General features: G+C 36.8%; 1 protein-coding gene across 1 annotated transcript in view; it reads right to left on the bottom strand.

The window, feature by feature from the left end:
• The window catches only part of LOC140230096 (uncharacterized), a 128,292-nt gene that overhangs the window by 23,999 nt on the left and 86,222 nt on the right, over positions 1-18,071 (bottom strand). Inside the window, exon 3 of the mRNA XM_072310304.1 lies at positions 2,574-2,673. Coding sequence (XP_072166405.1) covers positions 2,574-2,673 — 100 coding nt within the window. The remainder of the gene's footprint in view (positions 1-2,573; positions 2,674-18,071) is intronic.

Genomic DNA, 18,071 nt, shown 5'->3' with positions numbered 1-18,071 from the left:
ATCAATGTGTGTGTAAAGTGGAATCTGTATCGGCCTCACAGACAAATATCTAAATCATGTCCACTACAGTACCCTGATTGTCTGAACAGCAATATGTACTTTTACTACTTTTTTTTTCAATATTCATTTAAAGAAAATTACAAAGAAACATATCACACTGTTTGGAGCCATAAGTGAAACTACTGATTCTATTGTGACAAAAATTGCACCATTTTATTTGGGACTATGCCCCTCAGAAAAAAAAAAAAACAACACCATTATTCCTGCCATCTTGGAATCCATAACTTCAACCAGAGCCACTCAATGCATAGTATATTTGATCATTATGTAATGAAGACAGGGCGGGAGGGGGGGGGGGAACACCATATCTTGGTGTTTCTCTGTATTGCATGTAATGGCATTAGTGTCTCCTCTACTTTGAACACTATTATGTAGAATTAAAGCAAAAAAGGTAATCATGACAAACCTGCCACTAATAGGAGATGTCATAAATTAAAGATTTATGATTTCAAAAAATCAAATACAGATATTCGCTTCGTAGGTCTCTAGAGTCTACAAGTAATCACTCCTTACATTTAAGAAGAGATACGAAGATACAGACATCATACCTCAACGTCTTAGATATACATGTATCTCTCTTTCTCATAAATACATTATGAAGATAGATAAACATATAGATATAATACAGATAAAACATATAGATAGAATACAGATAAAACATACATAAATAAACACATACATATGTAGATAGTGATATAGACATATGACGAAATGTCACTCACTAATCAGGGACTGATGTCGCTATTACTTTGAGTCATTTTTATCAGATCAGATACGTCAGATGAATAGCTTCCATCTTATTTCTTGGAAACAGTCCTCATTTCACAACCTTCAGTTAAATTTCACCAGTCAATGTCAGTGGGCCTCTTAAAATATTTCTAAATCAGATTCTGAAGATCAAATTTGCTCCCCTAAAATAGATGAAAAGATAGATAAATAGATAAATAAATAAAATAAATAAATGAATGAATGAATAAATAAATGAATAAATAAACAAATGAATAAAAGATATTGAATATATCAGCATAAGAATACTATGTGTCAATGTTCTTTAATCAAACTCTATTCAATGTATATGTACCAGCATGGTGTGTTTTTGTTTGTTTGTCTGTTTTTTGTTTGTTTGTTGCTTGAGCCTTGAATTTCTATCACAGATACTTTGTGAACTAAGCCTTCTTTCCTTTTCCTAAGATTTGTTCATTTGCTGCAGAACATAAAAATCTTTCCACTTTCATACAGACAAATGAGACTTTAAGAGATAACCTATTCACCGGGTATAGCTAGGCTTATTTTTGATTTTGCACCAAGTGGTGTCAGCTTTAAACCAGACTTATAAACAACATCAAATTGGTCAAATGAATTAGTGACCAAGCAGTGTATAATGTGACAAGTAATATGCCTCAGTATCTTAGGGACAAGGAAAAAAAGAGGAAAAAACAAACAAACTCTGTGGTGATCTAAGCAAGCATTCCAGGATTAACTTGTGGAAATATGTGGGTAGAGGGAAGAGGTGGATTGATGTTCACGACATAAAGAGAGTAACAAATACTAATTTTTCTCTATACCTACGCATAGATACACAGACACACAGACACACACTATACACTTTCTTCATAGTTCGCCATACTTCTGAAAGCATATAATGTTGAATTCATCATCAATGCCATATTACACTCACTCACATCTTAATCCATAGAACAAGGACACCCCTTTAAGCAATGTGGCCGACAAAGAATATTCAGAGGGATAGCAGAAGGGCAACACAGTCAATTACAGTGGATTTATGATTGGGAGGCAGCATCTCAAGAGAAATCCCTAAGTGCCAAGGAAAAGATTTGAGACAGATTACACAGAGGAATAAAGAATTTTGAAGATTGAGGGAAAGAAAGAATGAGCTTTGATAGAAAAAAAAACCAGAATCGAATATAACAATCTAGTATTTAATATTTCATTCTATAGCTTACTACATAGATAGATTATGATGCAATACCAACGCATGAATGGTCATAAATGAATAAAATCAAATTCTGAGAAAAGATTGAAGGTGGGATGATTTAATAGTCATGACAAAGCTTTGTTAATCTTAAGTTGGCAAGTTTCTGTCGACACCTGCCCATACATCTTTACTTCCATGGAAGATGGCATGTTTTTCAGACAACTCTGGTCTACCCAGCTGCTGCAGGACACTATGTGACACTGCCAAGTTGATAGTTTAATAAAGACACTACATTAAATACGTGGGTTTCACATGATGCATGATAAATGTCAACTGATGCACAAAGTTAAATGGATTAATTCATAAATTATAACAAAATATATAAAGAATTGAACAAGTGAATTAATTAACGAATGAATAAATAATCGCACCATGAGAAAAATATATGAATATGAATGAACACACACAAAATAAATAAAATAAACAAAAAGGCCTATGTGTAGCTATATTTCTCATCACCCTATCTCTCCTTTACTTTCATTTTCTATTGGTAGTAAAAGAGAATTACAATCCTTACCTTGGTGTCCTGCAAGTTGTACCCAAGGGTATTTCTTCTTGAAGGACTGCACAAAGGGAGACCAATGCACCATGTTGCGAATTTTTCTCCACGAGCTCGCCTGTGGGATGAAATAAAGACAGAATTGAACATGTCAATACAGATTTAGAACTATTTTCTAGATACATCACATACAGCCTTCTTTGAGAAAGTTTCGGTGCACAATACCATATATTCTTTCCTTTGCCATTTAAATGTCATGAAATCAGAAATGAATACATATGAATACCACTGTTTACAAATGTAATATTCACTACTTCTTTTTTTTTTTAAGGGGGAAAGTTGAAAACAAAACTACGAATACTTACCAAGAAGCATTTAGTAATTAATCTAAAAGCCAAACATTGTCCTCAAACACATTTAATGCTTCTGAAAATGAAAGCTGAAAAGATAGAAAACTAGTAAATAAATACATATGAATACAAATATAATTGTTTACAAATGTGGCATTCACACTTTAGGGATGAAAACAAAACTACAAACACTTACTGAGAAGCATTTAGGAGTTTAATTTAAAAACCAAACATTGTCCTCAAATACTTTTAATGCTTCTGAAAATGAAAGCCGAAAAAGGCAGAAAGTTTTGATAACAGACTATTTTTATTCTCTTAAAAGGTGATTGCTCATAACAGAACTGTAAATCAGAAGGAAAATATCTAAAAACAGAGAAATTCCTAGCAGCTGTAAACAGCCTGAGAAGCAACAGTTAACTGCTAGCGTGTTTCCACAGTGAAACTGGGAGAGAGAAATTCATCATAGAAACTATACATGACAGAAACAGACTACAAAAACACAAATCGCTCAAGGGAAAATTAGGCACAACGAAAAATCACTCTAAATTTGGGTTGAGTGAACAACCAAGAACTATTAGTACCAGATAAATCAGGGATAGTGACAGTTTTGTTCATAAACCGTACATGTCAGAAACAGTTACACTACTAAAACATAAATCTCTTAGGAGAAAATTGGGCACAATGAAAAATCACTTTGAATTTGGGTTGAGTGAACAAAGAAATATTAGTACCAGGTAAACCTCAGAAAGTGATAGTTTTGTTGTTATTGTTGTAAAATCAGAGTGTTGAAGTAAACACATAATGAAAACTTACACTGGCAGGGGGGGGGGGGGCTGCAAAAATGGGGATGGGGTAAGGGAGGAAGGATGGTTGTAATTGCTCTTAATGACTTGAGTGGTTGTTACAGGAAGTTGCATCAAACATACCACTTCAAACATAATACTTAATACAAGCTCAGTTTACTTTAAAATAATACAAACACTGAAGAAATAGCAACAACCTCTTGTGTTCACTTGCAGGTAAGCAAAGTAAAACTGACTGTGCAAGAAAAAGACGAGATAATGTCAACTCAGTATTCGTACCTTTCCTGGAACTACCTCATTTTTTTTTTTTACTGTCAAGCCAACACAACCTGCGTCAACTGATATGAACAGCTACAGAATTCATTACATCAAATGGTCCCTAACAAGGCAAGTTCTTCAGTTTTGGCTAAAAAAGGTAAAGAATCACTGATTTAAAAGCCAGGAAAAAAGTGAGTGATATGAGTCTTTCAATTTACTCTGAAGTTGAGAGTCTGCTAGATTGTTGAAAACTCTTCAAAAGTCTTTCACTTTTTTTTTCTTTACTGAATACTGGAGTAGACAGGATATAACATTGGTAATAAGCTGGTGATGGAAAGCTCACACAGGAGTAATACTTTCAATGCAGTAATAATGCTTCAGAATGAGCAGAATATGACATATTCTACATTCTAGATATTGAGACTTAGTATGTACAGGTTAACTGATGAATATATCAACACCTAGCATTCAAAATAAGCCTCAGTAGCATTCATATCTGCTTAGAGTAATCAAAAAGTATACCATGATGCTTCAAGAGGGACCTAAAGACCCAGACTTAACATCTTACAAATTTTGGCTATGTATATCACTTGATCATAACATAAAATGGATGGCCTGCACACAGGCATATCCTTTTCAGTCCGTAATTGAGACCCCTATGAATGCACACACCTCCTGAGTCACGGACTGGTCAACATTTATTTATTTTCCTTATCTGTATTTGAGAAGAATCAGCACGATATCCCAAAGTATTCTTGTCTTTCCTTTATGTTTTCTATATTTTGGTACTATGTTGTATATGTGCTCGTTACCTCGATCTTTACACTCTTTTAACAAGCTTGCTTTCAGGTAGGTTTCATCATATTTCTTTAGCATCAATTACACTAAACCCAAATTTTCATAAATTGACCACCACATTCTTTATGTTTGCAATAATTTATTGTGCATCCTAGCCAGATATGGATTTTTTGTACTTTGTTATATTTGATGTATATTTTCATTCAGAAATATGAAAATAAATTGAGATTAAATGGAAATTGAATTGAACATATCCTGACACCTTGTTCACCTTGAAATATAAAAAAGAAACAAAAGATCAAGGGGGGGGGGGATAAAATCAAGGGGATAAAGCACACCTGTAAAAACTAGCAATCCTGCAATTACATTTCAATGAGATGAATCTTATAATAAAACTGTAACTTATGTCACAGGTAGGAGAATAAAAGTCCCTGCAGCACACTACTACTGATAGTTATAATTATGCCCCAAAAAGTATCTTCTAAAGCATGGGATGGAATAATTTCCAAATTCATCCAGAGATGAGGAAGACAGAGACCTACATACCAACAAAACCACCATGCATCCGAGAAAAATCTCAACGCAGACTGCCGAGGAGAAGGAGAGCTCCCCCATCGCAGCGATGCTCCCTGCCAGGGGGTAGGAGGGAGCATCAGAGCCAGACAAGGTTCTGGAAACCATCTCTGAAGAGCTGGAGGAACCAGTTGGGAAGAATCCACAGACTTGCATCGATTCTTCCCCTCTCAACGTGGGAAAGAGCTGAACCTGGAGTGATGGCAGATTTCTGGACAAGGCAAGATATACACTGGTTTTCAGCTATGGAGACCTCCACTTTTCAAGCAAAAGACTGGTTTCCAGAAGGTATCACGGTAAAAATTTCTACCAGAAGAGCAGCCTGCAGAGTACCGGTGATGCTTCTTATAGCACAACCACAGAACTCACTCATCGGGCGGAAGGAGGTGGCCAAGCTGTTCGTCAAGTTTTGGACAGACTTGGCAGTGAGTGAGTGAGCTGAGAGAGAGAGCGGGGCTGCCTAGTTTCTGGTCAGTCAAATAGCACTTGGCACCTGAACAGCAACCAGCAGGGTGGGGGGAGGAGACGATTTGAGCCTGGTTGCTACGTGTTGCCAGCGATAATGACGTTGTCTTGCCTTCCCACCATTTCAGCTTCCCCCCAGCAGGTGGAGCTGTTGATCTCACTGCGTATAAGACTGATCACTGATCAGGGACGGTAAGTGTGAATCATGGTGAGTGATTCACACAGTTTGATCACAGTGTGTAATTAATGAGTTGGATCCTCTTCTGTTACCACTGAATATGATCCCCCAGTGTTACCCCTAGGTCTGTTCAACCAGTGTGATCACTGCAGCAACACAGTGTGTATGAGTTTGCCTCTACACTGATGCCGTCCTATGAGCCAAGCATGCAGTGAGTTAAAGATGTGATTGAGGCGCATACACTTGCTGCATTTGGACTGACAGCACACACAAAGACTGCCCTCTCTTGTTCAGTCAGGATGCAAACCAAGAATACACTGCTCAAGACGGCAGCTGCACATTTTATGTCGTGTTATTTCAAGGAATATAGGTATTATAAACAAAGTTAAATTTTATCTTCCCCAAAATGTACTTTTTATGTTATATTCTACTTTGATACTACCTTACTTAAACTATGGGATACTCGCATGGGGAAACACTTTTTCTACTTACACAGAAAGAATATTATTATTACAGGAAAAAGCTATTCGTATCATTTGTCACGTATCGTGGAGAAGTCATACTAATAATTTATTTCACGAAAAAAATATTCTGAAAATGTATGACCTTTATCGTTTGCAGTTAGGACAATTCATGTATAAACTCACCAACCATTCTCTCCCCCTTGTGTTTGATTCTATGTTTTTAAAGAATGAAACTATTCATGCATATCCAACCCGTCAATCCCATGAATATCATTTGCCTTTGACTAGGACTGTTTTTGCAAAATCTTTATTCTCCTTTTCTGGACCAAAATTCTGGAATTCTCTTGATAATAATATAACAGAAGCTTTAAGTTTTAATACATTTTCTTTAAAGTTAAAGAATTATTTAAAAACTTCGAATGCAGCATAATGATTCATTCTTTTTTTTTTTACTTTTGATTTTCAAAACTGTTGTTGCTCGGTAATCTCACTACTCTTTGTTTATCACTGAGCCCGAGCTTCTGTGCCTCCAGTGCCATGATTATGACCCATCGTTTCCCTCTCCTCTCCCCCTCCCCCCTCCCCCCCCCCCCCTTGTCCACCTCGGACTTACTACCTTCCTCACTATCCTTCTATCCTCTCATCAATCTTTCCTTACAAGAGAGCCGCCTTGTGTTTGTCAATGTGCATTGGTATGTGTGCATGTATGTGTGTATTACTCTGTCTTTTTTTTTTTTTTTTTACTACTGCTTAGGGAAATTGTTGTTGTTTTTGCTACTATATGTTTTTTTTCTGTATAAGGGGACTGCATTCTACAAGCTCTGCTTTTTAGCAGTCCCCTCCATTTCCAGCAATATTGTTTATGCATTTACCACAGTGACATAACAGTTATTTTTTTTTTTGTATCTCTGTTGATAATTTACCTGGATCTTTTTTACAATGTTATTTCTGTTCATCACATTGTGGTACTGATTTTCTGACATCTGTGTATATGAATGTTTCATTGTACTTCCAATTATTTTGTCTGTTGGAAATGAAATAAATCAACTTGAACAATTTGAACAACTTTTAAAGAGGAAGCACAGATTTATAACAGCCAGAATTAATTGGGAAGAATTCTAAATGCAACAACAAACAAATAAAGGAATTCAAAGAAAAAGGGGAAAAAAAGAAGCAGTATACAAACTGCAAACAGTCACAGGCCATCTGTGATTGCAATGTTTCATCTGATAGTGTTTTTATAAGCCATTGCAACTTCCCCACTGATCATAGAAGGGGAGATAGTTATAAATAAAAGTTCTATTTGGTTGTGACAGAACATACAAACATAATGTTAATTCAAGCTACATCGTGAGAATATCACATGCCAATACAAACCACAGAAAACCACAGCTCTGACTGGCTCAGAGACATAAAGTTTATTCTGTTCATACTATTGGCTGCAGGAGAGACCAACTAAGAACGGACAAAGGATGACGGCAACAACAACACAAAGAACTTTACTTTGATTGACTGTTGTATGAAACTGAAACAGCTATAAATTTTCTGTTTGACACAAACACGACATGTGTCCTTATTGCATCAAAGACAACCAACATACTACAAAACATAATACATACACACACACACTCACACACAACACGCTTGCATGCACAAAAAACAAATAAAACATATAAGACCCACACAATAACATAGATATTGAAAGTAGTTTCCTTTCCTGGGCATCACATGCTTTGGTCTCCCTTTTGTGTATAGGGCCCTGAACTCATTAAATGAATGCATTAATGAAACTAAAGTCATGTTTGAAGTGCCATTACTATGCCACAACAGAAACAAGAATCTAATTTTTCTTGCGTCACTAGAAAATTGTCACTGTAATGTAAGAGAATGGGAATTCAATCTTGATGGTCCATCTAGGGGAGTTTGTTGTGTTATTATGTGGTTAAAGGTCCTGTTTACCTTTGGGAACAGTGATTTTTAAAAATTTCAAGATATGACATTTAATGCATATGTGTAGGTCTGTTGTACCAAAAAAAAAAAAAAATGTATCCGCCATAAAGCCTCAAATATAAGGAGATATCTGTATTTTTCTCAATGAACAGTGACTGTAGACGGTTTAGTCTGGAAACATTTTTATTATAACTAATATAATAACTGAACTATTTTTAATATAAAACAACTATTTTGAAGCACTAATGCTGGGTTTTTGTTTCATCTGCAAATAGTTAATCATGCCTTTAAGTCTGATTTCTTTCTTCTTCTCTCTCTCAATTCCTTCTCTCTATTTTCCCTCTCTTCTTTCCTATATTCTTTTCTGCATAACAGTGACTTAGTGTTGGGATTTATCTGGGTATTTGTCTCTGGCTAGTTAGGTGTATATTCTTAGTTCATATCGTTCGATTTTGTATAATTACAGTTTTCACATACAAAAATAGAAGATCAATGATGTAAGCATAATTGTTTTACTATAAGGGGGGGGGGGGTGGGGAGGAATGCAACCTGCAAGCATTCTTTTTAGCATTTTCCTATCTCTAGCATTCTCAAATTTTGAGAATGTTATTTGTGTGGGTTTTTTAACCTTATCATTTAATAGTATATCCATAAATTTCACTTATTATATTTTGTAATGCAAAATTTTGTAAAAATAAAATTGCATTAACATGTTTCATTGGAAATGGAAAAATAAATGAATGAATATAGAAATATGAATGATAATCTGTGATTGTGTTTTCTCTTCACTGCATATTTGTTTTATTCTTGTTATACTTTTGTTATTTTTTGTAATATTTTTATCATTGTTATCATTATTGAAACTGCAACTAATACTGCCACTGCTACTTACTACCACCTCTACTACTATCCATGATAATGATTTCATTACCTTCAGCAAAATTACTATCGCTTCAATTTTTCATCAGCGTCATTTATGTTCTCATTATTCACTGTATTACCTTAACTGATTACTCAACTATAGGTACTTCATACATTTCTCCTTCTGCATTGCCACTAACATCATTTTAGTATCAGTAGCTATCATGAGTCATTTGACTGCAAAGCTGTGCACAACATGTTACAGAAAAGCCTGTGGCCATGCAGTTCTTCAAACAATACGTCTGGATACTTCCAGGAAAAGCCTCTTCTCTCGTACAGGCTAGAGAGCAACAATGAAACCAGGACAAATCCTTACTGGTTCTTCTAAAAACAGGAGAATATACACTTTACAGGCTCTCTCTTTCTCTCTCTCTCCCTCCCTCCTCTTCTCTCCTTCTCCCCCCCCCCCCCCCATTCAACTTATCTCTTTCTCTTCGACTGGGTAAAAAAATACAAATGCATCCCATGATCATAAAGGACTGGCACACTATTGCCGTTGCTGGCGTTGCCATGGAAATATCTGAGGGAAAGAGGTAAGTGTTGCTATGACACTGAAATTACCATGGAGACAGTAGTGCCATGAATGACACAGCCAACGGTAATACTACTTACAGGGTGTATAGTATTGCTGTGCTCTATATTAGTTCACTATACACATTAAAACATTCTACGTAAATGTAGAGATGAAACTGACCTGATATGAAACCTCAGCTGCGTGGGGTTCTTAACAGAGTGAGTTTCAGTTTTGTTCCTCCTGGTACGGCACAAGGTCACTGTGGGTAGCAGCTATGCTTCACTATGCTATTTCACAAGTTATTACATAATCTATGCATACAAAAGAGACTATCTTTATTATGTATGAATACAACAGATGCATGCCTGAATATCTGCTTCAAAGTAACATCATACTGCCTACTTTCGGACTCATTTGATGTTGAAAGCATAGATGGAATATAACACAGATCAAATCCACTGTGAACTCGGTATTAGAGAGCAAAATATTGGTACCAAGACCAGAACATGCACATCTAATTTATATTCAGGGCCTACCCCAAAATAATCTTCCCCTATTACCTGTAACAATACTACTGATGTGGACCTACAAAGAATGAATCACAAAATAATATGGCACATACACAAAAATATGCATGTATAATATCTGTATACAAGTGTATATGTTGCACTTGCAAACTTAACTTGCAATTGAAACCATCAACTTTTTTCACAACGATACTACCTGCAAATAATGCAAAGATCGCTGAACAGAGGTTTTCACACTCTGAAGACAGATTCTATCAAATAATGGGGAATATCCCTCCTTCTCCAGAGTAAAGTCAATTAGCCTCTGTGTGCTTGAGAAGGGTACTTTACTCGCCTTACTGGAGGGTTTTTTCTTTTCTTTTCTTCTTCTTTCTTTTTTTTCTCCCTTTCTTCCTGAATCAATAGATATCTTTTCCTATGTGTCCAGTCTGCACTAAGGTTTCAAACTATCCCACTTTCTTCATGCAGAAGAACAGTAAATAATGACAAAACGGAATGATTCCAGGGTAGATGATCATTATTATTATTATTATTATTATTATTATTATTATTATTATCATTTATTCGACCTATATTCTTTACCTGGTCGAATAAATAATAATAATAATAATAATAATAATAATAATAATAATAATAATAATAATAATAATAATAATAATAATAATAATAATATAATGATCATCTACCCACTAATGCTGATGCAATAGACAGCTTAGCACACGTTTCCATCATATTCATGCTGCTGCAAAAATTCGTTCAAGACAAACTGAATACTGCCCTCTGGTGTTACTACAGTCAAATAGATTTGAGACACCCAATGTCACACCTGTAAACATTTCTCTACAGGTATGTATAAGTTATGGATCATAAAAATGAATTGAATACACAATTCTTTAATCTTAATGTTTGATATTTCTCTGGAATTCATTTCATGTAATCGTTGTATAAATGCAGGCCCTAACGGGGTCGAAAAATAGTTTCTTATCTGCACAAATAAGTGACCAACATGTGTGGATTTGAGTCTATATCGACTTCCTTGTGTAGGTGTGGAGGATTACTCAAGTATTTAATAATATAGACAATTATCAGAGGAAACCATAAAGCTGTTACAGGACTAACAAAGAAAAAACAAGTAATGTGATGTTTACTTTCAGCTCTTTTCAGAGGGGTCTGCTATACACTAGGCGTTTTCACATCAGCCCGATAAACATCCAAGCTCAAAAAATTTTCCGCGATTGCGAATTAGAGCGCTATTGCATTTCTTATTCACATCAGCCCGAAGAGGGGGTAGCCCAAATAGTTAAAAATTTTAAAATAGACAGCTGAGTATGTGCAAACAGCATCAGTAATGTGTGTGCCCTCTCAAAAATTCCTAATGCTTTGTGTGCAGTTTGCCTCGGTCGATCGGGTCACACACGCTAGGAATGATGGAATTCATCGCGCAAATTTCTCAAGTCATTTTTACATTATCTAATAGCGCGCTACTATCCCGCTATTTCAGAAATTTCCCGAGTTGGAGTCGAGAAATTTTCTCGATCAGAGCGATACAATTAGCGCGCAAATTTGTGTTCACATTATTAAATAGCGCGCTATCTCACTATCAGGAAAATTTCCCAAGTCAGAAGATAGCGCGCTATCTCGAAACATCAGGCTGATGTGAAAACGCCTACTAACAAAGGTTCAAGTATATCTACACCTAAATATCTAATACATCTGATGTAAAATGAAAATAAAATAGCTAGGGAAAAAAAAAAGAAGAAAGTATCTCAGGCTAGTAAGTATGGGACTTTGCAGGGACAGTGCATGAAACATCCTTGTTATCACTCTGGTATATCTGCATTTTAATTTTATTCATCCTGAGCTCAGTATTTCTGGCACTAATGAGTGATATGGTTCAAATGGTTATATTTTATCTATAGGTATGGGACATTGACAGTGCTGGCCGACAAATGGAAAAAAAAATGCTATTAAAGCTAATAACAACACTATGGTATGCTAATAACAACGCTATAGTAAAATTGATCCAATTAGCTGAGGACACACAAGGTAGCATACATTGTACAGTGTGTAATCAATGCCCTAGTGTGCTCAATAACCCATGTCAATTAACATGATTTTATCTAGAAAATATTTATGCTTTGTGTATAGAAATAACTAAATATACTACTTTGAACAATGCCACTGCACAACTCACATTAACTTGCATTCTACTAGCAACTTTTAGAATGCTTATTGAAAAAGATGATCAAATAAATACATTGCATATTTCCCCTTACATCTAAGGTGTCCTAATGCACTGAAATGTAATGACATCCCCTCTTACAATATTTGATCAGCGAGTTACTGCCTATTTGTCTTTGTCTATCTGTTTGACAACGTGCCAAGAGCCAAGTTACTGATACTGCGTGACTAGCTAGCGACTCCAGGGTTTTGTAATGATATCTTGGGTAAACTTCTCTGATGACGTCAAACGCAGCTCTCAACAAACAACGGATCTGGCATTCGCTGCATGTTAGCACCTCCACATGAGATGCAAGAGATATTGTCATAACAGCACATATAATACAATTGTACTCACTGAAACCAAAGGGGGGAGGGGGGTGTGGGGATGTGGGGGGGGGGGAGGGCAGGAAGGGATAGAAATAATTATATAGAAACCAACCTAGGGATATTGCATTGTTACAAGTAAGCCGCGGGTAAGCGTACCATTTCCAAGTTTCACAGCCGTACTACTACATTGTATTCTGCATTCATAATGTATGCATTTCAATTACATGCAGTAAAATGCACATGAACTGCGAAATTGTATTTGTCTGCTTGTAGTACACTAACTTACAAATGGTTATGATAAATATGTTGGAAGGTATGATTGAATAAGTAAAAACATGAAAAAATGAATGAAAACGCAATGAGTAAATTAATAAATAAATGCCTCCAACAAGAAATCATCATTAAATTACAGTGACATGTGTTATTAACAAAGTCCATGCACATTGTATACATGTAAATGCATTTCTGTGCTGTTAACCCTTGACGAATGTGAAGCTAATGTATTTCATAATGAGCAGATAGAATTCCACACAAAATAAGGCATAGTGTGGCTGACTTCATGACCTTCACATGTCTCCTACACCCTGACTTAAAAAAAGTACATCCTCCATATCAATTTACTTTTCCATCTACTGACAATATGATTTACACCCACATACGATATGTCCTGAAAATTACATACAGAAAGATATCAAAATGGATTTCATTTAACGTCTAATGAAATTCCTGTTGTAACAATCCAAGCAGATAAATACTGGAAATCATAATATATTCTCAGCATTAAATATACATCTTCGAGCTAACCATGCTGGATAAATATTCTTCTCAATCACACTCATACAATACATTCATGATATATGCATTTATTTGCAATTCAGATAGAGATACCAGTAATGTCATAGCAGATATCCTGCTAATTTAAATTTAAAAAAAGTAACACTGTCTCTATTGGCATTGAGGCTACATTTTACAGTATCCCAAATTATTTTGCCCCAGTGTGATGATGCAGCTGCTGAGTAAAAAAACAACAACAAATAAAACAAACATTTGATTTGCCTTAATCAGAAACATGCACTCAAAGTATTACTTCTTTTCTTCCCCTCTTGTCATACATGTATATGACTATGAAAATGAAGGCTGTCTGCATGTCGTCTCCAATGTATTACCAGCAAATCTCCTATATATTATCTACACACACATTGAGTTAAATCCTCTCCACGCTTTCTCACTGCAGACTGCAGATACAGTAGTCGAGGAATGCAGAGAAAAAGGCAGGAATGCAGCATAACAAGGAAGCATAATCGTGGCAGCCACTACGTTGAATGATCTATAGCATTGTCATGAACCGGCAAACATGAAAATCTCTGTGGCTTTCTCGCACTGTTGGAAATGGAAATGATCTACACAAGCAAGACCAACCATTTTTTTTTTTATCTTATAAAAGTGGAATAGGATGAAAAATGACTTTGATAAGTTCTCCCAAAAGAGAGAGAAGAGAGTACCTGGCATACTGTCGGCTGAGAACCAGAAGGGCTTTACTGCAATGGCGGGGGGGTGGGGGGGGGGGGGGTACAGAGTTATTGATATCCTGTTGTCGAGCTCGATCACCTCTACATTATATACCCCCCCCCCCCAACTCCTATCAAGTATCATTTAAACTATTTGCAAGCATATAGATTGTGTTCACGGGGGTTGCAACGATTTTCAAGCTTTCAGCTTATGTTGCAATTCCTTTACGTGTTCGTTACCTTAAATAATGTAGCTCTCTTAGTGGAGTTGTATACTATCCTGTAACTACTTCTTATCACTGTATACTTATATTCTGTCTTGGCTATATGAGATGTACTTGCATACATTTGTATGCATTCCTATTTTGTGAACACGCATGAAATCTTGAATAAATAATAATAATAATAATTATGGTGCCAATTTTAAATCATAATCAATTTCAGGAAAATGTCAAAAATTAACCACAAGCTTGCTATTTTACCCTATATTTGGAACAAGGCTCATAAATCTACCCTATTTTGATTAAATACATTTTTTATTTCATAATAATTGATTGTTTAGTTTTCTTAATGCTCAAATCTTAGAACGCGATAGCACCCTTTTTGTTATTAGCTGATGATACTATAGAGCTACAGGTGACTTCTCCCTCCTCCCTCCCCTAACAAAAAACAAACAAACAAACACACACACCACTATATAAGTTGTTATTTTCACATAGATTTTTGTGAATGAGGAGATCACAGACACTTTTGCAAGATGTTGTTTTTGCGAATTGACATCAAGGCTTTCCTCAGTGCAGTGTTACCATAGTGCATGTCGACATGTCATTAAAATAAATAACTTCAGTACCAAATATGTAAGAATTCGACCATTTATAGATTACGGATGAAAAAAAAAATAACTGAGCATCATTAAGAACTCTGATTTTGCTGAAGAATCAGATCACAAAATTAAATAGTACATGTGAAATTGTACAAATATTTCTGAATTGTAGTTAAGGACAGGTACTTTGGTGAGGATCGGAGGATTGAGGATTGTGCCTGTCACACATCGCCTTTGTGCAGGAACTATGAAAATCACATTAGAGGATCATACTGGACTGCCCCCAACTATCCATCACTCCCAGCACATTTGCCTAATATTGAGACATCATGACCGCAATTCAGTAGTGCTTGGTTGTATGGGAAGCTGATACATCATCTGTTATGAAGTCATGAAAAGAAAATTCATCTACAACAAAGATAGTTAGGCATATAACAGAGGACAAATACGGTAATATCCGGTTGCTGTACAAGCAAGGGTTACGATTTAGAAAAGAAAGAAAAAAAGCTCTGCATTGTGTTATTCAGTAATGAAGTTGGTAGTTTTGATTGCATTGTGGTGATTTTACACCAGCTCAAAAAAGGAGGAAGTGAAGATACATGTACCAGGTATGCAGCTAATTTGTTAGCTGTGCTCACACACAGGGAATGTACAACAAACTCATGTCTGCAACTGATTGACAAATTGCCCTACATCGACGTAAATAGGCACTGAATTGATCAGTGTTTTAGTAATAGCCATGATAAAAAATCATGGGCGTACATACTCGAGCAGGATTCGAACCCACGACCTCCTGATCACCGGACAGGCGTCATCTCCACTAGACCACCGAGCTTTCGCCCGACAGCAAGTGTTGGTTCTAATCCTTATAGCATGCAGCGGGTACTGCTTTTGTTATTCAAATTTATGAAGTTCTTCCGTCGAGATGTTTTTCATTGCAACTGATTGACAAATTGCCCTACATCGACGTAAATAGGCACTGAATTGATCAGTGTTTTAGTAGTAGCCATGATAAAAAATCATGGGCGTACATACTCGAGCAGGATTCGAACCCACGACCTCCTGATCACCGGACAGGCGTCATCTCCACTAGACCACCGAGCTTTCGCCCGACAGCAAGTGTTGGTTCTAATCCTTATAGCATGCAGCGGGTACTGCTTTTGTTATTCAAATTTATGAAGTTCTTCCGTCGAGATGTTTTTCATTGCAACTGATTGACAAATTGCCCTACATCGACGTAAATAGGCACTGAATTGATCAGTGTTTTAGTAGTAGCCATGATAAAAAAATCATGGGCGTACATACTCGAGCAGGATTCGAACCCACGACCTCCTGATCACCGGACAGGCGTCATCTCCACTAGACCACCGAGCTTTCGCCCGACAGCAAGTGTTGGTTCTAATCCTTATAGCATGCAGCGGGTACTGCTTTTGTTATTCAAATTTATGAACATCTCGACGGAAGAACTTCATAAATTTGAATAACAAAAGCAGTACCCGCTGCATGCTATAAGGATTAGAACCAACACTTGCTGTCGGGCGAAAGCTCGGTGGTCTAGTGGAGATGACGCCTGTCCGGTGATCAGGAGGTCGTGGGTTCGAATCCTGCTCGAGTATGTACGCCCATGATTTTTTATCATGGCTACTACTAAAACACTGATCAATTCAGTGCCTATTTACGTCGATGTAGGGCAATTTGTCAATCAGTTGCAATGAAAAACATCTCGACGGAAGAACTTCATAAATTTGAATAACAAAAGCAGTACCCGCTGCATGCTATAAGGATTAGAACCAACACTTGCTGTCGGGCGAAAGCTCGGTGGTCTAGTGGAGATGACGCCTGTCCGGTGATCAGGAGGTCGTGGGTTCGAATCCTGCTCGAGTATGTACGCCCATGATTTTTTATCATGGCTACTACTAAAACACTGATCAATTCAGTGCCTATTTACGTCGATGTAGGGCAATTTGTCAATCAGTTGCAATGAAAAACATCTCGACGGAAGAACTTCATAAATTTGAATAACAAAAGCAGTACCCGCTGCATGCTATAAGGATTAGAACCAACACTTGCTGTCGGGCGAAAGCTCGGTGGTCTAGTGGAGATGACGCCTGTCCGGTGATCAGGAGGTCGTGGGTTCGAATCCTGCTCGAGTATGTACGCCCATGATTTTTTTATCATGGCTACTACTAAAACACTGATCAATTCAGTGCCTATTTACGTCGATGTAGGGCAATTTGTCAATCAGTTGCAATGAAAAACATCTCGACGGAAGAACTTCATAAATTTGAATAACAAAAGCAGTACCCGCTGCATGCTATAAGGATTAGAACCAACACTTGCTGTCGGGCGAAAGCTCGGTGGTCTAGTGGAGATGACGCCTGTCCGGTGATCAGGAGGTCGTGGGTTCGAATCCTGCTCGAGTATGTACGCCCATGATTTTTTATCATGGCTACTACTAAAACACTGATCAATTCAGTGCCTATTTACGTCGATGTAGGGCAATTTGTCAATCAGTTGCAATGAAAAACATCTCGACGGAAGAACTTCATAAATTTGAATAACAAAAGCAGTACCCGCTGCATGCTATAAGGATTAGAACCAACACTTGCTGTCGGGCGAAAGCTCGGTGGTCTAGTGGAGATGACGCCTGTCCGGTGATCAGGAGGTCGTGGGTTCGAATCCTGCTCGAGTATGTACGCCCATGATTTTTTATCATGGCTACTACTAAAACACTGATCAATTCAGTGCCTATTTACGTCGATGTAGGGCAATTTGTCAATCAGTTGCAATGAAAAACATCTCGACGGAAGAACTTCATAAATTTGAATAACAAA

This window comes from Diadema setosum, chromosome 1, assembly GCF_964275005.1.
Source record: "Diadema setosum chromosome 1, eeDiaSeto1, whole genome shotgun sequence".
Taxonomy (NCBI): Eukaryota; Metazoa; Echinodermata; class Echinoidea; order Diadematoida; family Diadematidae; genus Diadema; species Diadema setosum.
Note: the sequence above shows the minus strand (reverse complement) of the source record. Positions and strands in the feature narration are given on the sequence as shown.